This window comes from Pinus tabuliformis, chromosome 3_2 (assembly GCF_031772625.1).
Source record: "Pinus tabuliformis cultivar Carrire ecotype Pingquan chromosome 3_2, CPIR1, whole genome shotgun sequence".
In the NCBI taxonomy this organism is placed as follows: Eukaryota; Viridiplantae; Streptophyta; class Pinopsida; order Pinales; family Pinaceae; genus Pinus; species Pinus tabuliformis.
The window spans coordinates 37,049,407-37,074,101 of record NC_142302.1 but is presented as its reverse complement, the minus strand read 5'-3'; the positions used below and the strand labels follow the sequence as shown (position 1 = coordinate 37,074,101).

Below are 24,695 nucleotides of genomic sequence, written 5' to 3'. Positions count from 1 at the left end.
TCAATCTCATGGGTGCACCAGGATTGTGAATAAATGTCTAAAAAAGTATCTCCATTGCTTTGCATCTGATAAACAAACACAATGGGTCAAGTGGTTGCCTTTGACACAATGATGGTAGAATATGTCCTTCCATACTTCATAAAAAAATGTCAGAATTTATATTAATCTATGGTTATAATCCTCCATCCATCACATCACCCTTGAGAGGGAAAGCAAAAGTTCAAGTAGTCAAGGAATACATAGAGAATCGATAAGAGGTTCTCCAACTATTGAAAGACAAGTTGGTTGCAACACAAAATAGGATGAAAGAACAAGTAGATCGACATCATAGAGAAATGGAATTTGAAGTAGGGGATTGGGTCTTTACAAGGCTATAACCATAAAAATAAATCTCCCTCAAGCAACAAATGAAGGACAATAAATTAACACCCATGTACTATGGCCCCTTTTTTAATCCATGTAACCAAACATCCCGCCCTCCAACCCATATGAAAGGGTAAGATATTATTCTTGGTTCAAGGCCATTCTGCAACAAGGCTTGAAGCCATTACAACAACATACTCAATATGAGTAGCTCAACATGTCACTTATAGGAAATGAATCTAGGTGGGAAGGATAACAAGCATTCGTTCCAACTGCATGATATAAATCCAATTAACAAAAGTGCTATCATACCATGGTCCCTATAAGGTGTTGCGAAGTTTTGGAAATATGGCTTGCAAATTTGAGTTGCCTCCATATTCACATGTACAACTAATGTTAAATATTTCTTGATTAAAGAAGAGGACCAGTGACAACATCCTAGTTCAAACTATTTTACCAATGATTAATGAAGGAGGGAAAGTACCATTAACGATCCTTAAAACAAGAATTAGGTAAATTGGAGAAATTATTAAGTACCTCTTTGTTAGGTCCCTATACTACTATTGTAACCCCTTATTGTTATTAGTGTAACCCACTTATTATATTGTTGTGCCCATGTAGTACCCATATTGTTATTATTGTGCCCTAAAGAAGCCCACTATTGTTATTGTTGTGCCCTTACATTATTATTTTTATGTCGACTCTGATTATATTATGACCCCTTAGACTCCTATATATAAAAATGATGTCTTGTCATTTGTATCACCCAAGAATTGTTCATTTGTGTAATGTAAAGGAGATTGCCCCCTCGAAGAGGCTGAATTTTAAGGCGTTTATCTCTCTTCTCTATCTTTTTGTGAGCTGGTTTCATAAGACTCTTCAAATTGAAAAACCTACCAATAGGAGAGGTGACACATGAATATGAGTTCTTCGTGCATAAGCATCTACAACTAATCAAAGTGTTGAGGCCAACACTTGTTTGAAGGGGAGGGACATGTTAAGCTTTGTATATTGCATTTTCATTGTTCTATTAATGTTATCCTTAGTGGTTGACTAGACCCTTTAATCGTAATTGCACCCTTTGTATCCTATATGTACCAAGGAGACCTAGTTTTAGAAGGCATCTCATCTTGTACATTTGTTATATTGGAAAAAGAGGTTTCCCTCTCAAGGAGACTTATCGTTCATTCTTCCATCTAGTTCTCAAATTCATGGAGTTTCTTCTCTTTATATTTTTATGCGTTTTGGGTGTTTGTTGTCTAACACAATTTTATTGTGATCAAAGTCCAACATACATGCCAAGTAGAGATATTATCACCTTCATTCAACAATCACTCAATAGTCATCATATAAATATCATATGAGTTTCAAACACAAGTATGTCGTGAATAAGACTATGTAGGTAATTTGTAATAAAGACATGAAATTGACAATGATGTGATCTTAGGGGTTCACAACGAGAAAACCACACACAAATTAGAGTAAAGCTCGACAATGGATAGGATCAACATGATGAAAAGATCAATAATAATAAAATCCTCTGCAATGATCTTTGTGTGTGTGTGAGAGAGAGACAGAGAGAGAGATGTCCATGGAGTTACATTCAACTAATTAGAGTTGCAATAACAAAGTAGTAAATCCTATTTATCAAAATTCAAGTAGTAGGGGTTGGTGAGGGGCATAATTATGTACAATTAATAGAGTGTCCTCCGTCAAGTTTTGGTTTTGCCATGTGATAGGTATAAGTCCTTAACTACAGAGTGTGTATTATTCATAATGTGTATAAACATGCTTTATGTATTAAAAAACCAAGGTAAATTAATTTAGGTACAAGGTTTAAAATGATTGGATGGACCCAATATTTGCTATCAAATTTGCATGCCACATTGTCAGTTTAGTATGACAGGATGTAACTAAGACTTGTTACCTGACAAGGTTTATAAAATATGCATCCCACATGGCAATGTGAGAATGTTTGCTTCTTGAGACTTAAAAGCTATATTGATTTATTAAATGTCAAGTTGAAATATCAAGTCACCAAGTTATGCTGGAGTTCACTTAGTTTAGTTATCACATCTTTGATTAAATCAATAGAAATCAATTTGGATATGAAGTCGACTTACAGGGAAATGATGCCATAATAGGTTAACAATAACCTTATTATGTTTCTTGGGTTAGTAGTTAGAGTGGTTGGAAGCATGGTTTGTTCTTCCATCCATTGGAGTTCAATTCCAAGAAACATATTTGACCCATTATGATAAGGCTAAAATAAATAACCCTTCAGATAAATTCCACTCTAGTAAAATTGAAATATATAAAATCTTGCTATATCATAAATTATATACCAATAATTGATCCTAAACTTTGCCTAAATCACTTCAACGAATTTATCAATTTAATATAATTAAAAAAAATAATAATAATAAAAGAAGTTTAATTTACCAATTTAATATAATTTAAAAAAAATAATAAAAAGAAGTTCAAAAAAAATTGAAAGTGAGACCCACCCAATGTTCTTCTGGTATAATTGATCCTAAACTTTGCCTAAATCACTTCAACGAATTTACCAATTTAATATAATTTAATAAAAATAATAATAATAAAAGAAGTTTAATTTACCAATTTAATATAATTTAAAAAAAAATAATAAAAAGAAGTTCAAAAAAAATTGAAAGTGAGACCCACCCAATGTTCTTCTGGGTGGCTATAAAGTAATCATTCTTTCCGTAATGAAAAGTGATCCAACCATGTTATTTTATTCTGTGGAAAAACTATAAAGCTGTTTACACTCATCCACACGGCGCGGAGGACCGCAAGCTACAGCAGGCCATTTGACACAATTACTACTGGTACGTATTCGGCAATTTATTGTTTGCCACTGCTACGTATCTGGCAATTTCTTGCTTCAACATCAAATTCCAAGGCAATTTTTTTGTTTCATCATCAAATTCGTAGGTAATCTCCACAAATTTAAAACCGCTCAGGGTATTTCCTTGAAGATCACGAGGGCTAGTCTATCTACAGTGAACCAGTAAATTTATCACAAGCTTAGATCAATATGACAATATAGAAACCCGAAATGTAACTGGTTATTCTACAAATATAATACAAATGTTAATGCGTCGTGCCTCAGCGAATTTGTCATAGTCGCCATTAGAAATTTCGAACATCCATAGATATCAGGAGTTATCAGAAATATATGAAAGGCCTCACTGCTTGAGAATTCAAACCTTCTAAGGAAAAATACTATTAACACTGTAAACTGTTATAGAAACTTCTAGGTCTTGTTGGAGCTTTTTTATAGTAATTGCCGATGAAGGGTTAGTTAGGGTTGAGTTTGGTCCACTTACAGGTTATGATTAAATTTTTTATGTACAACAGTTTAAAGTCAGAGCTAATATTTGGAAAGAATCAGGAATTTAACACACATAAACTATTATTTTCCATTTCTTGCAGATTGATGTATCGGTTTTGCCATGACTCTTAAAAGAGTTTAGAACCTTATCAGAGTTGTGATAATAATTGCCAAAGGCGGATAGTTTAGGACTTTAGATCTGGCCATCTTGCGGCTTGTTACTTATTTATTTGTTTTAAAGATCAAAACTAAATTTCATAAAAGAATCAGAAATTTAACATAGCAAAGTATAATACCTCATTTTCTTGTATGCGTATATGCACTGGGTCCAAGAGGAGCCTTTGTGCTGATGTAATGGTACTTGCCGAGAAAGGATACCTCAGCGTTTGAATTTTCGGATATGTGCAGGTTTTCATTTACTTGTTAACAATTTAAATTTTGAATAATTGAAGATGCCTAAGAAAATGGGAACTAATAGCAAGGCCGAAGAGGCCAGGGCTCGGAAGAACATGGCCGAGGCTGAGAAGAAGAAAAAAGAAGAACATGAGAAGGTGGAGCAGTACTGGAAGGATGCGGAGGGTCCTAAATCAAAAGCTGCCAAGAAGAAAGAAGAAGAAGCTGCAAAGCGTGCCGAGGCTGCTGCAAAGAAAGCTGAGTTGCGCAAGCTCCAGGAGCTGGAAGAGAAAGAGCTGGAGAAGGCTGGGAAAAAGGTTGATAAGAAAGCAAACAGGGTCTCAATTCCTGTTCCCAAAGTTACAGAAGTAGAGCTTGCGAGACAGAAGGAAGAGGAGAGAAAGCAAATGGAGGCACGTGTTGAGGCAGCGAAAAAGCGGGGAAGTCGGATGGCTGATGAAGAAGAATATGAGAAAATGGTATTAATTGAGAACAAAAATAGAGATGATTCATTGCTTGAGGCTCATTCTGTTGAGGAAGCTATAGAACAAATGGCTGTTAGTACCCTACCTCCAGATCGACATCCCGAAAGACGGCTCAAGGCATCATTTAAGGTATGCATGTTTGAGTTATGTAGCTTAAATTCATATGCACTTTAATAAAATGGATAGGAACTTATGTGAATTTGAGCCTTTATAATAAACCAGTCACATCTTATGTCTTTGAAGCTTTTGTGTTGTCAGAGGTAAATGTTTTTCAAGGGACTTAAAATAATGGGCAGTTGTTTCTTGAAGCCATCGATGACCTTTAGATCAAATCAAACTTTATTCCATGGAGAGTATATGACGACTGGTCAATTTATGTTTATTTGTGTTATGTTGTTAATGAAACATATTCAAATTGCTTCTTTATCATAATGCTATTAGTGTTGGACGTTGGTTGAAAAAAATAGCTTGATATTTGTAAGTTTCTCTGATAGACTGTCGTTGCTGGGAATGCAATTTACGGGGAAGTCTATTAAATCAAAACAAGCTCTGTATTCATTTTCACTATGATTATATCAAGTCTAATTTGTTTTTTTGTTATGTTCCAAGTAGCTCAAATGTTTAAGGAAAGTGGATAAGCTTATTATATTTGATATGCCCTAGAATGTTTAAACTTTACACTATGTCAGAGTGTTTACACTACATGGGCAAAATATTTGTGGAATTTCTCTCCTAGTTTTTTGTTTTGTTAAATTTTTATTTTATTTTATACTATGAGAAATATCTTTATATTCCATATGAAGAATATACATGTTTTGGTCCTCAAGGGACAACTTAGACAACAAGGTTTGAAACCATTACAAGAAATACTCATTATGAGCTCAACATGTCACATTGAGGTTTGAACCCGGGTGGGGATGATAACAACATTTTTCCCAGCCATTTGAGCTAAACCCAATTGACTAAAATGTTTTTGCTAATTAGTTTTATCTTTTGATTTATTGCTTTAATAAGCTTTCATGGAACTATTAAATTGTTTCTACCATGCAATAGTATCTTAGGGAAATTATGAGCAGAATCTTAACTAAAGCAGTTCACTATATTATCTTCCTTGCTTCAAAAATTTAGAGCAAAAAAATATCCCCCAATCTATTTTAGGACCTACATTTTCTACCTCAAATTGCTAGCAACTCTTGATCATCTTTATCCCTTTAATTTGCATATATACAACAAATCTCCTATTGGACTGTAATCTTGACAAGAGAAGGTAAATGTGTTGAATTGGAGTCAAAGCAGGCTTAGACCATGGAGGACTAGATGGCTATATTCTTGGTGTCCAATTGTAAGGTTCTTACAAGTGTTCCCTGTGTCTTTAAAATTGAAACTTTGGTATTTTCTTCATCTTCTCTTTTTCAGCTGTCCTGCAGCTTGGGGGTTGTTGGCCCTGGACTGTCTGCGACCTTGGGTTGTGGTTTCTTGTGTTTTGCAGCTTCTTCTGCAACCTTGGGGTTGTGGTCCCTGGGCTTGCTGCAACCTCAGGGTTTTGTTCTTGTGAGCATCCCACAACCTTAGGGTTGCTGGCTATTATGTTCCTGCAGCTTGGTCTCGAGACTGATGCACTATTTCCATCCATAGCTGAATGTGGATGCAACTTTGCTTGAAGTATTTTTGCAACCCTAATTGCAACATTCTCCGTAGTGCATAGTTTTCTTCCTTTCTGCAATTTTGCAACATTATCTTGCAATGAACTTGTTATGGAACCTGACCCCTATGACGATGGAGCATTTTGCACATGTTTTTGGACTTTGTGCATTCATAACCTGTCTCATGCAAGGCTACAGCATTTTTCAACTCTCAATTTTCTCTCCATAGTTATTTAGACCTTTGCTGCCTTGCTAAGTTAGACTGCCTTTTGACTTAGACCAGAGTTTTCCCATTTCAATCTGATGGTCCCCAGCAATTTTTAATTGATAGAATTTCCTTTGGATTTGTTGCCAAGTGTACTAGATTGTGGTGATTTTCCTTTCCTTCCAATTCAAAAAAAATGCTATCTCATCTTAATTGGTGAACTTAGTTCTTCTTCTGCAGCACTTAATCTTTTTGTAACACGTGCTTGCTGGTCCTGTACCAATTCTTCTACAATAGGAATCAATATATCCTCATTAGACTTTTCATCTAAGAGGGATGGCTTGGACAATTTCAATCAATCTGTAGTCACTATGGAACAGTGAACACATGTCCATACATAGCGATAATTCAAAATGAGTAGTAGTTTTGTCGATCTTTTCCAAAATCTCGAATGAGTATATCTGATGGGCTTCATTTTCTTGTTGGTGCATTTGAACCTTTCATTTGGCACCAACCACACTTATCTCCAGCTTGGAAGGTATGTGTTTTCTTAATCTTTTTTTTTTTACAAGAACGGGTATGGGTTTATATTAGAATTTGGCGAAAATGCCTTTCACCGGTTACATTTGATCGGGCATAGCCCTTAAACTTTCTTCCACTAACTAATCAAAGGCCCCAAAACTTGGGAACCCGCAAGATTTACTCGAGACTATCGAGTCTATCTCCGTTATTTTCCCTATCTTAAAAAGACAAACAAACTGATTCAGCAAAATGCAGAAAAACATGACAATCTTTATGGAATGGAGTCCCAGCTCTCAATTCCGTCTGCCAAGAGACAGCCAGCGGGAAGAGGAACTGCCCTGTTGGCTTCCAAATCAGCAGCTTTATTATTTTCCCTCAAAACGTGGAGGAAGGTTGTAGTCCAGAAAGATTTCACCAAGGTTCTGATTCTTGAAATCACTCTTGCCAGTCTAATGTCTACAGGAGAGGAATCCTCTACTAAGACTTTGATAATGGCTTGAGAATCTCCTATAATGCTGACTTCTGAGAGACCAATAGCCTTTGCTTGCTTAAGACCTTGCAGAAGTGCCAAGGCTTCAGCTTGCATGCTGGTAGACTGCCCTAATCCCCAAGCGAACTTTGCCACAGTTATGCCCTCTTTATTTTTTATAATTCCTCCTGCCCCAGCCAATCCAGGATTGCCTTTCGCTGCTCCGTCGAAGAACAAAGAGAATCTGGATTGCCTGAGGAGCAAATCCGATAGATCATTCTCCTTCCCTCTGAATTGCCACTCTTTTATGACCTTGTGATGCCTTGTTTCGCCAGAGAAATGGAGGTCCATCGAGGCACCCCATTCTAAGTCATGCTGGCTCAGATTCAAATCCGGCAGATATTCCCCTAGACTTTCTTTCCAAAGGCATTTTGTTTTGGTGATGATGAACTGTGAATTTAGACTTTCATCTCTGAAAACTCTTCTATTACGCTCGAGCCAGATTTGCCAGCAAGCGAATTTCGGCAAGGAGAGCCATGCAGCTATGAAACTTTCATTTTTTGGGAGCGTTTCTGGGTAGTAATTCCGCCAGTTTGCAAAAAGATCTGATATAGACATGGGTAAAATGAATTCAGATTTCCAGTAACTCAAAAGGCCATGCCAGATTTCTCTTGAAAATTTGCAGTCCAGAATGATATGCTGAGCGTTCTCCTCACTGTCACAGCATAAGTGGCATCGAGAGGGACCATGAAATCCTTTCTTCTGCAATCTGTCTGCTGTTAAAATCCCTCTGTGACATAACAGCCAGCAAAATGAATCGACCTTAGGCATGGATTTGAAATTCCAGATCCCGTTCCAAACAGCAGGATTAGGGGGGACGTAAGGACGATCATGAAGGCATTTGTAACCTTGCGCAACCGTGTAAAGCCCTGGGGCGGCTCCCCAACCACGGGCATCCTTCTTACCCACGCGCAGAGGCGCCATACCGTTTAACAAGGAAAGAAGAAGATCACGAGCTTGAGACAGCTCAGGAGGGACGGGAGGGAGTCTCCAACGCAGCCAATTTCTGCCTTCCCATTGCGAAATGTCCCAAAGAGTAATGCAACCTGCGTTGTCCAACCACAAACGCAGCGCATGAAGAGAGCAGTGGGATGATAAAGGGGGGTGCATCATAATGCTGTCTTCCCATATCTTACATTCTTTGCCGTTTCCTGGAATCCAATACGCTCTGTCTCTGATTAAAGGGGCTGCTTTGTGACAGAGTTTGATCAGCTGCGAGCCTGTGGTGGGTAGTAGGGCGTCCAAACATCTCTTCCTCTTTCCCATGAAATATTTCCTCCAAAGAGCTCTTTGCGCCCAACCTGGATGTGGTCCAATGATTCTCCAGAAGATCTTGGCTCCCATGGCTATGTTTTGGAGGCTGAGATCTTTAAAGTTAAGGCCTCCTTCGCTCTGGGGCTTGCAGATTTTCTCCCAACTTACCAAAGGGATTTTCTTGTCACTGTGATTGCCCCCTTTCCAGAAGAACTTGCAAATGAAGGCTTCCATTTTTTTTATGATGCCTGAAGGGGCTAGAATTACAGAGAATTGAAAAATGGGGAGGCTACTGAGAACAGATTTGATGAGGACAATTTTGCCAGCAAGGTTTAGCCATGAGAATCCCCAAGCTTGGATTTTGGCCTTAAATTTGTCCAACAGAGGAACCCAATCTCTGCTGTAAGCCAATTTGCGGAAGATGGGGAGGCCCAAATAAGTAAAGGAGGACCAGTTGAGGGAAGCAGTAAAGCCCAGAATTCTTGAAATGGCAGAAAGGGTGGAAGCCGAGATATTCCAACAAAAGACTTTGCACTTACCATTGTTTAAACTGCTGCCTGTAGCTTCACTGTAGTCGTCCAGGACCTCCTTGAATCTTGAAGCAGATCTGGTGGAGGCAGCCCCTAACAAGAGGGTATCATCCGCGAACAGGGTGTGATTAACATTTTTAACCCCTCTGGCTATATTGAGCCCCAAGATCTCTTGGTCAACCAGTTTCTAATCCAGGTAGAAACTCAGGATAGAAACATGAAGGACGAAGAGGAGCGGAGAGAGGGGGCAACCCTGCCTAAGCCCTCTTGAAGCTTTAAAAAAACCAGCTGCTCTCCCATTCACCAGGGGGGCGATCCAAGGATCAACAATACAAGCAAGGATCCATTTTAAAAAGCCCATTCCACAACCAAATTTTTTCAAGACTTCCTAAAGAAAGCTAAGTCTGACCCGATCAAAAGCATTAGCTAAATCTAATTTAATTACCATACCTTTCTCTTTGTGAAGCTGGCTCGAGTGAATCGCCTCTTGCACGAGGATGAAGTTGTCAGCAAGCTGTCTCCCCTGAACAAATCCGCCTTGGTTCTCCGCGATGATGGCTGGAAGAATACCTTTTAGTCTGTTGGCAATAACCTTTGTGATTAATTTGTATCCAATATTACAAAGAGAGATGGGGCGGAACCGATTGAATTATTTAGCACCCTTTTCCTTGGGGATGAGGGCAAGGAAAGCTGAATTGGTGCTGCCCCCAATTTTCTGGCAAGTTTGAGATTTCAAAATCATTTTGTAGAGGTCTTTCTCCACAATCTGCCAGCAGGTTTGAAGAAATCTTGCAGTGAAGCCATCTGGGACCGGGGCTTTGTTAGACTCCATGTCGAAGAGAGCATCTTTTATTTCTTGTATAGAGATCTTCGCTTCAAGCTGTTGATTCATTGAAGGTGAGATCCTAGGGGGAACCGCCTCCAAAAATTTGGAGTTTGGGTCCGTCATGCCCTCTTCTCTATACAGGTTTTGAAAGTGATTGAAAGCTGCTCTTTTTATGCTATCAAAGTCTTTGTGAGTCGAGTTGCCATCTTTGATTTCTGTGATAGAATTGAAGCTCTTTCTGGCTTGAGCTTGTTTGTGGAAGAAGGCAGAATTTCTGTCTCCTGCTTTAAGCCATAAACTCCTAGACTTCTGTCTCCAATGCTCTTCCTCCGAAAGGCAAGCTTTATGGAAGATTTGCTGGAGCTCAGCTTCCTTGTCTAGAACTTCTTTAGTGATTTCTGCATCTTCACTTTGGGCATGGTGCTGGGCGAGATTGTCTTGGGCCTGCTTTCTCTCTTTTGCAGGGGAGGGAAGGGATTTGGCCCAAGTTTTAAGAACCGCTTTCAGTCTTCTAAGTTTTTCTTCCCAAATGAAGAAAGAAGAACCTTTCACTGGCAAATTCCAACAGTCTTGAACCAAATTCAGAAACTCTGGTTCCTTGACCCAAAGAGGGTTGAATCTGAAGGGGATGGGTCCAAGATCTTTGTGACCCAACATCTCAAGCAAAATGGGCTTATGATCTGAAACACTGCATGGGAGGATATGCAATCTGGATTCTAAGCCTAGCAAAAGGAAGGAACTCTGCACCAAACATCTATCAAGTCTAGCAGCAATGTTACTTGGACCTATTCTTTTGTTAGACCAGGTGTACTTACCATGTTTTGGGGGGATGTCAAGCAGGTCCCAGTCCTGCATGAGGTCTTCCACCCATTCCCTTGCAGGGTCCCTTATGATTTTGCCTCCTCGCTTTTCCACCATGCGCAAGGTAAGGTTTAGATCCCTTGCCACAATGATGTTTTCCAATTTTTCTGACTCCGACAGTTGTCTGATGGAGTCCCAACACTCCCTTTTCTTCCCTATATTTGTTGGAACATAGACATTGAAAAGACTGACTGCCTCCCTCGAGTCCAAAGGCTGGAGCTTCAAAAACAGCCAGTGGATGTTGTGCAACTCGGTGAGCAGCCTATACTTGAGAGGATTCCAGAGGGAGCCTAGACCCCCAGAGGCTCCCCGTGCTGAAATTGCATGTCCGCTGCTTCCTTTCCAAATTTTTTTACTGATTTGGAGAAACTCCTTGTCCTCCATTTTGGTCTCCTGAATCAGAAGAATGTCTAGGGCTTCTCTTCTTATAAGGCTTCTCGTTGCTTCTTCTTTCACTTTGCTCCCCATTCCTCTGCAGTTCCAGGAGACAATCTTCATCATTTATTTTTATGATGATGGGCTCCCTTGGAGCCTTGCACTTGGTTTTTGGTCATCTTCGGATTTTTGCCAAGGAGTTTCTCCAGAGTGGGCTGACTACCCTGAAGCTTGTCTTTGTAAGTTTCCTGATCTCTCTTTTCTCTAGCAGATTTGCGGCCTCTTGCAGATCTTCTGACCGATGTCTGCATGTCTCCTATTTCTCCATCCTCCTCAGACTCCTCCGAGTCATGTTCCTCCTCGGATGCTTCTGTTTGCTTATCCTTGTTTCTTGCCGTGGCACTTTCTTCAGGTCTTGCATCTGCTGAAGTCGTTTTTTCTGGAGGTTTATCTTGCCTATCTTCTTCCTGAGGAGTCTCTTCAGCAGAGCTTAAGACCTCATACCTGTTTTCTTGGCTTTTTGGCGGGGGAGCATTCTGGGTGGAGGCAGGTTGGGGGCCATGAACCCCAGATTTCTTGTGAGATGTCTTTGACCTCTTGACCTGGTTCCAGCCCTCTTCCTTACCTTTCTCTGCTTCCCCTTTGTTCGGGCACCCTCTTGCAAAATGGCCATAGATGTGACATTTACGACATTTGAAAGGGAGTTGCTCATAGTCCAGCACTTGCACATGCGTCCAACTGCCAACCTTTAATTTGATGGCCTCCGGAAGCCCCACCTCTAAGTCCACCTCGACACAGATTCGGGCGCAATCGTACTGATCATTGTTGTTTGCTCTATCAATGAATTTTCCCAAAGTATTTCCTATGTGCTTGAGGGACTCCCAGTTCCAACAATGCATTGGAAGATTAGGGAGCCGCACCCAGACAGGGACCGCCGTTGGGACATCCATGGCCGGATCAAAGTCAGGGGTCCATTTGTTGAGGTAGAGACCCTGAGGTCCCATGAAATAGGGCCCATTCCTGAAGATCAGGTCTTTGTCCTCCTTTGTGTTGAACTCGAACAGGAAGAAGCCTCTACCCAAAAAATAAGAGGTGACATTGTTTTTGATCAGCGGAACCCAGTTCTTGATGACCCAGTTTTCCGTTGATTTTGGCGAGGGCCAAAGGCCCGTGAATTGACCCACCAGGGCACGATCTGCCAGGGACAAAGCAACCTGGATCGGGCCCTCAGGAGGGAGGTTTACCTCCGGAACATCGTCGAGCCTTTTGACGAACTTAGCGACTTCAGACTTCTTCTTTTTAGGCAGCGAAGCAAGAAGAGAGGAGAAGGCTGCTTCAGCTTCCGGGGATGGAGCTTGCGAGGGACCGATAGGCGAGCCTTGGGCCTCCATGGCAAAGCACAAATCAACAAAACCGATCTGCACCAAGCAAATACAGGAAGCGAGGCATCTCAAGACCGGAATGAAGGAAAAAGGATCCGATCAGACCCTGCAGGAACGAGGGCGCCGATCCAAGCAGATCTGACAAGAGCAGGAGGCTCAGCGAGATCTTGAAGAAGAGCAGGAGGGAGGGACCTAGCAGATCCGAGCGACCCAGAGGTCAGGAGGACCAGGGTCAGGGGCGGAGTCGGCCGAGAGGGCAGAGCCCAGTCTCAGTCTGCGCAGAGCAGGTCGCAGCAAGCCAAAACGCTCTCAAAAATTCTCCACCGATAAGAAAAATTAAGGAAGTTTTTTCATGTGTTTTCTTAATCTTATCATGCCTATAATCGTGCTTTCTTGAAACTCCTGCAAGGTCTTTTCTATCTGCTCCTGGGTTTGAATATCCTTTCCACAGACTTCATAGTTTGTTTGAAGTTTGAACTTTGAGCATCCTTCTCTTCCTTGTCACCCATTGATGCTTGAAAAATCATGCCAAAGGGATTTTGTAGAAGCAAATCCAAGGAATGGAGAGATTTCAAATGAACCATGAATTGCTCAATTTGAGAAAGTGTGAACTGTATGGCAAACTTTCACCCTAGGTTTGTGATGCTTAGCCTTTCAACAAGTGCAAAAATGCTTGATTCACAACCTCGGACCATTTATCCTCTTGCAAGTGGAAGTTGATATTTCATTTCAACTTTGTTTTCATCATCGCCCATAATGTAGACCAAAAGCTGATTAGGGATTTGTTAACTTTATAGAACTGATAGCAGTAGGCAGAGTCTGGACCAAAAGGCATCCATATTTGTGTAAACAAGAGCATTGTTGCTTCTTGTACTGTTACTATCTTTCAACAATGAATACAAGTTTGTTAATTTTAGGAATGTTCTATGCTGATAGCAAATTTACTCCAATTTTCCATATTAGCTCAATATTAATTCCAGATTAGCAGTCACATTTAGCATGATAGTAAAATGCAGATAGAACATAAACATAAATCGCAAAAGACAAGCCAAGACAAGAGGACACAAGATGTGGCGCTAGCCAGTGACAAACCATAATGTGGGGAAACCCTTGATCAATTTTTCTTATATGTTCTTCAATAGTTCAGCAGAGAGAGAGATAGTACATATACATCAGAAGTCAACCTTTTGACTTATCTAAATAAGAGCAGAGATCTTCTCTAAGAAGATAGCATATGAGGTAGCTGATTTGAGCTGAGTTGAAGGCATACCGCTTCCACTGATCCAAGGTGACTCCATTACCATGCTGCACCTCTCTGTGCTGCACCCAATCGTCATGCTGGACCTCATTACCATGCTGTACACATCATACTGCTGCATCTTATCATCATGCTTGCACCTCCCAGTGCTGCCTCATACTGTACCTCACTGTGCCCATCATGCTGCATCTCATTGTAGCATTTATTATCAATGCTACACTACACTTCATCATGATGCCCATCATTATGTAGCAGCATTCAACATCATGCTGCACCTTGCTGTCACATCTTATCATGGACTGCATTAGTTCACTGTTTAGGATCTCTATTTGCTGCATTGAATGGCATTCTAACAGCAGATAGGGCAGCCTTCATTATGGTCAAGACAGTCCTATCGAACAGTCATCAAAACAATCCTTGACTGTGGTATGATGGCCTGCAGCCTAACACACAGTCTTATGGCCTGCAGCCTAACACACAGTCTTCCTGTAGCTTCCAGGCAGCACAAATGTGATCCTTGATCCTCCAATGATACCTCAACGGATCTGATCCTTGATCCTCCAATGATACCTCAACGGATCTGATCCTAAGCTCCCCTAACTCTGCCCTCCTAAACAGCCTCACGGTCTTCCTGAAATAGCTTCAGAGCAGCCTTATTTCTCCACGCTGAATACTCCTTGCTGCAGCTGTCATGCTGTTCCTTTAGGGCAGATTCAAGCCCAATGTATGGACTTGTCACCCTCAAACAGTTGCTGCACCCTCCAGCAAACCCTCCTTGCCTCGGCCTCCTCCAATCAGTCATTCTGTCCTCTAAACGGACCCCTGAAATAGCCCTCAAATGTCCACACTGTCCAGTCCTCTCCTTGCTGCAGCTAGGGCTTCCTTTTGGACAGCGAATTAGGGTCTTTAGACTGTGGATGGATGACCTTAGATTAGGTCTCTCTAGACTGTGAATAGGGCTTTCTTTAGGCAGCGTATTAGGGCTTCTTTGGGAAGCGTATAGGAGCCTCTTTAGGCTGCATATAGGAGCCTCTTTACTGCGGCCAGATCTCCTCACAAGACAGCTGCTAGGGCTTCTTATATCTGCGGCCAGATCTCCTTCATGACTGTGTCTAGGGCTTCATGACTGCGGCTAGGCTTCCTCTGGACATCGTATAGCTTGGGCATCCTCATCATCTTCATGACTGCATTTTAGGCCTTTCTTACCATGACAGCATTAGGGTATCTCCTTTAGTGTAGAGCTTCTTTACATTATGGCAGCGTAGATACCCCTTCTTGACTGCGGCCAAAACATCTCCTTTCCTCCTGTGTCTAGGGCTTCCTCTTCTTAGATTTCTCTTGCCACTAAAACCCAAAACAAGTGGAGAGAAATCAAGAGTGAAGTGTGTGTCTAAATGACTATCAAGCCACCTCCTTTTATACTAAAACGTTGAGCACAAGTGGGGGTTATTTGGTTGTATGCCAACCTTGACGAATTGTCCCATAACACAAATAAATTCATATCTCCATGAATACTTATTGGAATCGGATGACCTTTAGATGAATCCTACACTTCTCGATGAGAGGAATCCAAGAAAAATATCAGCTGCCATAAATAAGATGACCCACATGGAGTTTGGCCCTAGTTGCCAATTTTAACAAAGTTGGCATCTTGTTGAATCTATCAACACTGACAAACTCGTCCTTCCCTCATTTTTTGGAAATCATCCTAAGAAGTCCATCAAGATACTTCAACATGGCAGTAAAGGATTAAGAAGTGGCTTTATAGACCCAACTTCCGTTTCACTGGCTTGGGAATACTGCACATTAGATATCCACATAGAAATCTCTGCACAATGGTTTGCATGCACAATGAATTTAAGTACCTTTGCGAATTCGTCATGTCTTGCTCAATTCAAAATGGCTAGCAAATTTTCAGCTCTGTGTTTTGCTTGTAAGTCTTATTCTTGGTTGTCATTTTCGAACACAAATATTGAGCATTTTGTAGAACAATCCTTCTTCAAGACTATAATGTTTAAGGGATTTAGGCTATAAATACCTTTTGTGGATTCCATACATCCTTGGCTTGAATCTTGTTTACCTACATCACTCTTTGTAAAGAAGAAACAAGGGACTTTCAAAGAAAATTAGCTGTGGTTTTGCATCTTGGTTGTATTTGATTAATAGTGTAAATGGTTTATGATCTAGTGAATGATTATTTCTTTTCCAATCTAATAATATTTCCAACACTTAACAACTTAGACAATCAAACACAATTTCTTCTTTCAAATGAACTGATATTAGAGATGAGAAGCCAAATGCCAACAAGTTTATAGATGCATCAAGTGTGAATTCCATACACTGCATATTTACCTCATGGCATGAGAAGTTATTTTTTATTTTTTTTTAATATTTTAATTTTCAGGTAACGTATGTTGAGAGAAACTTCCTGGGCACTTCCCCTCATTTCAAGGATGGTACTCAGAGCAAACCCTATGTTCTTCAGGGCACAAGGCCATGTTACCAATTCATGAATCGATCATAAATAGCTCATCAACAATCAGCTCACTGAGAGCAAACCTGTCACAAAATGGGATTTGAACTTGGGTGGGGAGGAGAACAACTTTTCCTCATAGCCACTTGAGATTCAACCAATTTACTCACAACAAGAGGTGCTATCCATTGCTGAGATTGGGTAGCATTGGGAGGTACTCTCACATTCCCTTTGGTGCTAGGCTTGTGAGAGAAAAACACCCACAAAGTGACAGTGTGGGATTTGCACCCAAGTTGGGGGTTTTGGACCCAAAGGAGTGGGCTTGGAACCCAAGAAAGAGAATTTAATATTCTAATTTAATGTTAAGGTTGTGTTGGAGGGCTCTTGAAGGAAAGGAGGGCTTCCTAATAGACCTAAGGACAAGTATAAATATCAAACCAATGGCGAGGTTTGGTGACAAGAGAAATCAAGGATCATTTCTTCTTGTGTGTGGTGACAAAGGCAACAAAGGAGCTGCAGAAGGGAAAGGACAAAAGGATAGTTGGAGGATAAGTTTTTTGTTGTTTCGGCACGCCAAAGAAGGCTGCAGCCAAGGTGAAAGGTCGCAGCCCTGTGCTGGAACTATAAGAGGGACTGAGGCTAAAATAGCAGGCTGAGAACATGGCTAAAATGAAGGCTTGTAGCGGCGAAAGGAAGTTGGTTGAGTGGGCTACAGGAAGGCTGGCAGAGGCCTGCTGGGGACAGAAAAGGAGTGTTGTCTGCTATAGCAAGGTGAAAGCTACTACCAGGTATGCTAGTTATTGTTTGGATGAATTAAGGTGGGTAAAGGACTGCCACCATATTGTGTTTTAAGCAGAAGCGGACCTAAAGGAATTGGCCTCAGCCATAGGATTTGGTCAAAAGGAAAGACATTGTATTTTGGGCATTGTACTGGGATTAAAGGGCCACTATACATGGTATGGGAGCCCTGAGGTTTTCTTATTAATGGATTGATAAGAAAAACGTTTGGGCATTAAACTCTTGTGTACTATAATTGATCTGATTGCTATTATATTTCCATTGTGTAAGTTGCTTTGAGGTTAGGCGTTGCTAGTGTGTTTACGTTTCTAGTTAAGACATAGACCAAACCTAGGGTGCATGGATTTCTAACATGGTATTAGAGCTACTTTGAAGAACAGTTGGGTTAGAAGTGTGCACAGGTGGCAACTCTAAGAGGGAGCTGAGTTGTCTTGTTGTTGAAGGAAGGTCCATTGGTAAAAATGATTTCAGGCTTGAGGTTTGAGGACCGTTTGGTAGGGATTTTCAACTATAGTTAGTAGGAGGAAAGGATCAAGCTAGTGTTGTTGGTGAATGGTTTATGGGATTATGCTAACATCAAGATCACAGAACCAATTGATGTGGCAGATTTTTCTTTATATAACCTAGCATAGGCAAAAGCGAAGTTGATCATTTTTGATGGAGTCAAGGATCACTTGATACCTCATCTCATCGGAAAGAAGATTGCATGGCACATGTGGGAAGCTCTGAAAACATTGTTTGAGAACAAGAATGAGAACCAAAAGATGGTATTGAGGGAGAATCTCAGGGACATCAAGATGGGAAGTTCAATGAACGTGACTTTGTATCTCACAAGGATTTCACAAGTTTGTGATGAGCTTGTAGCTATAGGTGACAATGTGGAAGAATCAAAGCTGGTGAGGACTATGATAATGGGCTTCGGGGAGAAGTGGAAGCCATTCATCAAGGGAGTAGTCTCACGGGTGAATCATCTAGATTGGAACGGGTGATGGGAAGAATTCATCTAGGAGGAACTTCTGGACGAGAAGAGTACTGATGTAGAAAATGTTGCGCTCGCTAGTAAGCTGAAGAAGGGCAAAGAGAAGTTCATCAAGAAGAAGGAACTAAGCAAAGTGAAATGCTTTGCATGTGAAGAGTATGGTCATTTTGCGAGTAAGTGTCCGCACAAGAAGAAGAAAGGAGGGAAAGAGAAGAAGCCTAAGATGACAATAGCTGCTTCAGCTATAGTCGACGAGGATGAGTTCAGTAGGATATTTGATGAGGAGTTTTCTCTCATATGAGGGTGCTTGGTTCATAGATAGTAGGGTGTCAAAGCATATGCCAAGATCACGAGAAGTGTTTGAGAGCCTAATTGAGTGGGACTTTGAGCTACATGTGAAGATTGGTGATAAGAGTTCATCAAGAAGAAGGAACGGGTAATGGGATGATTTCATCTAGGAGGAACTTTTGGATGAGAAGAGTACTGATGCAGAAAATGTTGCACTCGCTAGTAAGCTGAAGAAGGGCAAAGAGAAGTTCATAAAGAAGAAGGAACAGGTAATGGGATGATTTCATCTAGGAGGAACTTCTGGACGAGAAGAGTACTGATGCAGAAAATGTTGCACTCGCTAGTACGCTGAAGAAGGGCAAAGAGAAGTTCATCAAGAAGAAGGAACTAAGCAATGTGAAATAACTTGTATGTGAAGAGTAAGGTCATTATGCGAGTAAGAGGGAAAGAGAAGAAGCCTAAGATGGCAATGGCTGCTTCAGCTACAGTCGACGAGGATGAGTTCACTAGGAGATTCGATGAGGAGTTTTCTCTCATCTGAGGGTGCTTGGTTCATAGATAGTGGGGTGTCAAAGCATATGAAAAGATCAAGATAAGTGTTTGAGAGCCTGATTGAGTGGGACTCTGAGCTACATGTGAAGATTGGCGATAAGAGTTAGCATGCAGTCAGAGGACCAAGGATTGCACCATTGAGGCTGGAGTCAGGTGGATTGTTTCGAGTCTAAGATGTACTTTGGGTATCTAAGCTCAGATGCAATTTGCTTTTAGTCTCAACAATTGAGGCAAAGGGGTTTGATGTTATTTCCTGGAGTGGAAAAGTGATGCTCAAGCCCAGTAGATCTAACTCTAGCCCAGGAGTGGTTCTTGGAGTCAAAGAGAATGGTTTGTACAGGCTATTAACCAAGAAAGAAGAAGGTCAGAGAGACTCAGAGGGAGTTAAGTTCTAGATGGAGTTTGCAGATTCAAAGGGAGAGTCAACAATCCCAGAAAAAGTGCATCAAAGTAGACTTCCATATCCGAGAAGGAGGAGCCATGGAATGGCTTATTGGCATATCTGAAAAAGAAAGAAGAGGCTTCTAGTAATAGGGACAATTGCAAGAAGGGTTTTGTTTTGGCAGTAAGTTTTGCTTCTATGATTGGAGGTGAAGCATATGATGAATGTTGGAGAGTAGCCATGGAGGAGGATTGTGTTCCAAATTCCAATATGGGAAGAAGAGAGACTTCCAAGGAATGAAAGTACCTCCATCGCTAAGAGAGAGTGTTGAGATTGGGCGGCATTGGGAGGTACTCTCACATGCCCTTGGTGCTAGGCTTGTGAGAGAAAAATACCCACAAAGTGACTATGTGGTCTTTTGCACCCAAGTTGGGGGTTTTGGACCCAAAGGAGTAGGCTTGGAACCCAAGAAAGAGAATTTAATATTCTAATTTAATATGAAGGTTTTGGTTGAGGGCTCTTGAAGGAAAGAAGGGCTTCTTAAGAGATTTAAGGACAAGTATAAATAACAAACCAATGGAGGGATTTGGTGATAAGAGAAATCAATGATCATTTCTTCTTGTGTGTGGTGGCAAAGACAACAAAGGAGTTGCAAAAAGGAAAGGACAACAAAGGACAACTAGAGGGCAAGTTTTTAGTTGTTTTGGCAAGCCAAAGAAGGCCACAACCAAGGAGAAAGGCCACAGGCCCGTGCTAGAACTGCAAGGGGGTCCAAGCACTATTTAAAAAAGGTCTTAGGTTAAAATAGTAGGCCGAGAATAGGGTTAAAAGGAAGGCATATAACAACAAAAGGAAGATAGCTGAGTGGGCTAGAGGAAGGCTGGACGAGGGCTATTGTAGACAGAAAAGGAGTGTTGCCTGCTATAACAAGGTGAATTCTACTGCCAGGTATGCTATTTATTGTTTGGATGAATTAAGGTGAGCAAAGGACTGCTACTATATTGTATTTTGGGCAGAAGAGGACCTAAAGTGTTTGGCCAACCCTAGGATTTGGTTAAAGGAAAGACATAGTATTTTGGGCATCATATTGGGATATAAAGGGCCATTATCCCTTGTATTTGAGCCTTAAGGTTTTCTTATCACTGGACCAATAAGAAACAAGTTTGGGCATTAAACTCTTGTTTACTATCATTGATATGATTGTTATATTTCCGTCGTGCAAGTTGTTTTGAAGTTAGGCACTGCTAATGTGTTTATGTTTCTAGTTAAGACCTAGACCTGACCTAGGGTGCGTGAATTTCTAACATCCATAAAGAGGATAACATTGATGTGCCATGGATAAGAGCAAATGGCAAGCCAAGACAAAGAAGATGGAGAAAATAAGATGGAGAGCAACATGAAGCTTAATGATGTGTAAGGGGAGAAAGACCATAGGTAAGTTTGGAGCAATTCAGTCAACACTAGTGAATGATAACAAGCTATGAACAATAAATAACTAGACTGTGAGAGCAACAAATATCTACCTACTAAAGGTAAACAACAACTGCCATAATAAAGGTGTAGCCATTAACAAAAAATTGGTAAATTATGAATTGAAAGCAAGAGTTAGAAGGTATGATAGCTGTATTTACTTGCACAAGTCACCGACTAAAAGAGGTACTACCACGTTTTCCATTGAACATGCAATAGTTGCTAAATGGGAGCCTACATATGTTGTAGGGCAAATAGTGCAACACTTACATTGACCATTGGGCATGTAGCAACAAGATAAAGAGGAACTTACACACATGCAATCCAAATATCAAGGGTAGAGAGGGTGTGCATTACTTCTGCATAACAAATAGGAAGAGGAAATATCCACTCCCTTAAGAAGGAGAACATACACAAACCTACTGGAAACAAAGGTAAAAAACATAAGAGAATTCCAAATTCACAATATGGGAGTGACAAAGCTAACTTGCAGGAGAATAAAAGGAAAACAAAGGAACAATTTTGTCGACCACCTTGGGGCCCCACAAGTTAAACACAAAGGAACTTGTGACGAAGGTCACCAACATTATTGTAGAGAATGAAGGTAAGATGAAAGAACAAAAGGCTATGAAACACAGCAGGAAGTGAAAGCAACAAATAAAAGGGACCTTGCTAGCCATGGCTAGCAAGGGAAGGGCGTCACCTATGAATGGAGAAACAAGAGAGACCAATTGATTGGGATATAAGGGTACAATGCCCCAAATAAAGCAGAAGAGAGAGGGAGTACAAACCTGTAACATGGTGGGTAGGGAAGAAGGTGACAAGTCTACCCAAAATCAAGTGAGGAAAAGAATGGGGCCTAGATAAGGACTGAGGTTGAAGGTGGGGATTCCAACATGACAACAAGGGTTTGGGAACCCAAGATTGAGGGCAAATATAAGGAGGGATAAGAGGAGAGATGGGCATGGAAACGACTATGGATACCAACCAATTTCCATAGTTAAATCCTATGTGGGAATGACGGTCATCTACAATTATAGTTTATGTTTAAAATCTATGGTTTCTATTAGGAAAATCAGATAAGTTGATTGAGAATTTGGAGGGATATCATCATAGTGTTGCTCCATGGAAAGGACTCGAATAAGGTCTACTTCAAGACAAGGAGAAGTGTTGTGTTGGAATGATGCAACTTGGCTATTAGGTTCATGGAGGATGTCTTGTTGATACATGCTTTGTTTTGGGGAAGATGATGGGGTGTCCTTCGAAGCAAACTTAGTAGTGTTATTCTTCTTTAAGACATGGCAATGTTGTGGATATCCATCTTAGTGTCAGAAGTTGGAGTCGAAGCTCCTTGTTTAGGTGAAAATTTGCAATGGGATGATTTCTTGGCATCCTTCTTATAGAGATCACAACACTTGATAATTTCATGAGTGTTGAGCTTGTGATAAGCACACCACTTTGTAGACTTGGATGAAGTTATATGATAACTTCTCGAGGGGATGGCCTTGACGTAAAGGCAAACCTTTGAGAAGGAAAGGCCCATGTCTCTCGTCTTTCAGTAGGAGGTACAATTTTCATAGGAAGGCACATTGTTAGTGGCTATAGAAGGTTGCGTTGCAACTCGATGAAGAGTCTCAGGAATGGGCTAAGGAAGATTTTTATGACCTAGTCTTAAGGTTGTCAAGTTCACGTTTTAGAGTTGAAAGCAAGTCTCCATATGAGGCATGAGTTGGTCACACAAACATGTGCGATTGGGTTGCATGTTTACTTTAGTAAGAAGTGATTGAAGTCGCATGTCCACTTGTCTCGTGAGAGGGGACATGGTTGCATGATACACCTAGTTCATACCAATTGTGTGTGTCAATTTGGAAGGAGCCATCAAGAAAACTCCTAAGTACACTTATTTCATATTGGGATAAGAAGGAGAAAGTTTTATGTTTGAGAGAAACAAAGGTTGAGGTGATAATTGTTAATTCTTCTATGAACTTGGGCTCTCGTCTTGGGTTAATGGTCCAACTGCAGAAATAAATGTTCAACAACTGGATTTGATCCAACTGGTCAAGCCTTCCTTGGTTGATATAGATCTCCTTGGGCCCAAATTCCAATACATTGTTGGAATTTCTAAGTCTAACTGTTAGAAATCCTTCCTGTACTTTCTGATTTATTTCTTCCTACTTGTTCTATTAATTAACAAGTTATTTACCATGTAAATACTGAAAATAAATACAAGTACAGTCTCAACGCATACAAATCATCAATTGAAGGAAAGACAAGCACACAAGTGACACCGTTATTTTTGGATTAATGTCCCCGGAAAAACCCAATGCGGGAAAACCGATGCAGCTATCTGAGGGTTTTATTATTATGCAGTTTCAAAATACAATATGGGTGCCAAAAATGGCTCACCCAACAGAGAGTGCCCTCGATAGTAGTACCTCTCAGTTGGAGACAGATATCAACGCCAATCTGCCCCACGAAATCTCCCAACGTCAACCTCTAGGGTCTGCGTCAGCCTCTCTGGCCCAACGTCAGTCTATTTGGCCCAATGTCAGCCTCTTGGGGCTCTGTGTCAGCCTCTGGAGCCTCTGCGTCTCCCATGTTGTCCCTTCTCAGGCTCTGAGCAGCTCCTGGTTGCCTCTGCATGGCCTCTGGCTGCTTCTGTGTGGCCTCTAGTTGGCTCTGCGTCAACCCTCTCTCGGCTTCTGCGCCGATGCTCCCGGTACTATCTCTGTCTCTCTGCTTCTGCATTCACTGCCCCTTAGCTGCAACACTGATCACTCCTTTGATTTCCTCAGCAAGCCCTGCCCCAGAATATCGAATTCTTGATCAACTCGGTGTGTTCTCCAAGTGACCCTCAAGCCTCCTCTTATACTTTTCTCGTTGACAATTCAACGACCGAGATTAAGTCCCTAATCAACAGTTAAGAGTAGATCTGGCTTGATCCATGACTTTTGGATCATTCTAACTCAGTTTTATATTAATTCACATTAATATTTTATTTTCCCTAAGTTTAGACTTAGGGAGTTCATTAAAAATATTAATTATTTTAATAGCTCCCAAACTGGTTAGATTATGCCCAAACCATTTCTGGGTATTGGAGATCTCATGTGCTTTAGCCTCTCCACCAATTTTCGTGGCTAGAGCACATTCGATGCTACCCCAAATCAACATACACTAGAGTATAACACTCTTCATTGAGATGCCTCTCTCAATCTTGTGTTGTTGTATGATATGTCTTCTCCCTCTCCATAGGCTTGCTTTTATAACTTTTTGTTGATTTAAATCCCTAACCCTAATCTCCAAAGTGATTGACGACTAAGATTAGATCTCGCCTCACTTGAGATCAAGGGCCGAGATTAAAACATAATTATTAAAGTAAGAAATTCACTTTTTCTAATGTTTCTTTAGGTCAATTAGCTAACATAGCCATTATGTGCTTTTCCTAATTTAAAACTTAGGGTAAGTTACAAATGCAACCTGCTCACATTAGAGCAATTGTTTAAGGAGACTTTGAGCGACTTCTGCATGCCTAGACACTTAGGCCTGTGCAAAAGTACTTGCTCAAGCTATAAACATCAATAATAATGTTCGAGGAAACCCTTGGCTAGAAGGTTGAAAGGCTGTAGTTGTTGCAAGAGTACTTGGGTGAGCATTTGGAGCTCATGTTTACAATACTGTCGTTTGGATAAGGGTTGTAACATGTGAACCTTTCTTGGTGAAGATTGGAAATAAGGTGAAATGTTCTATAAATGAGAGACCTAGGGGAAGCACC

At 40.8% G+C, this 24,695-nt stretch overlaps 1 protein-coding gene across 1 annotated transcript in view; it reads left to right on the top strand.

Moving 5' to 3' along the window:
- The first annotated feature begins 3,062 nt into the window (after window positions 1–3,062).
- LOC149179698 (coiled-coil protein) overlaps window positions 3,063–24,695 on the top strand; it is a 63,110-nt gene continuing 41,477 nt past the window's right edge. The window contains exons 1-2 of the mRNA XM_089415756.1: window positions 3,063–3,212; window positions 4,127–4,725. Of these exons, the coding sequence (XP_089271882.1) occupies window positions 4,171–4,725 (555 nt within the window). The 5' untranslated portion in view covers window positions 3,063–3,212; window positions 4,127–4,170. The remainder of the gene's footprint in view (window positions 3,213–4,126; window positions 4,726–24,695) is intronic.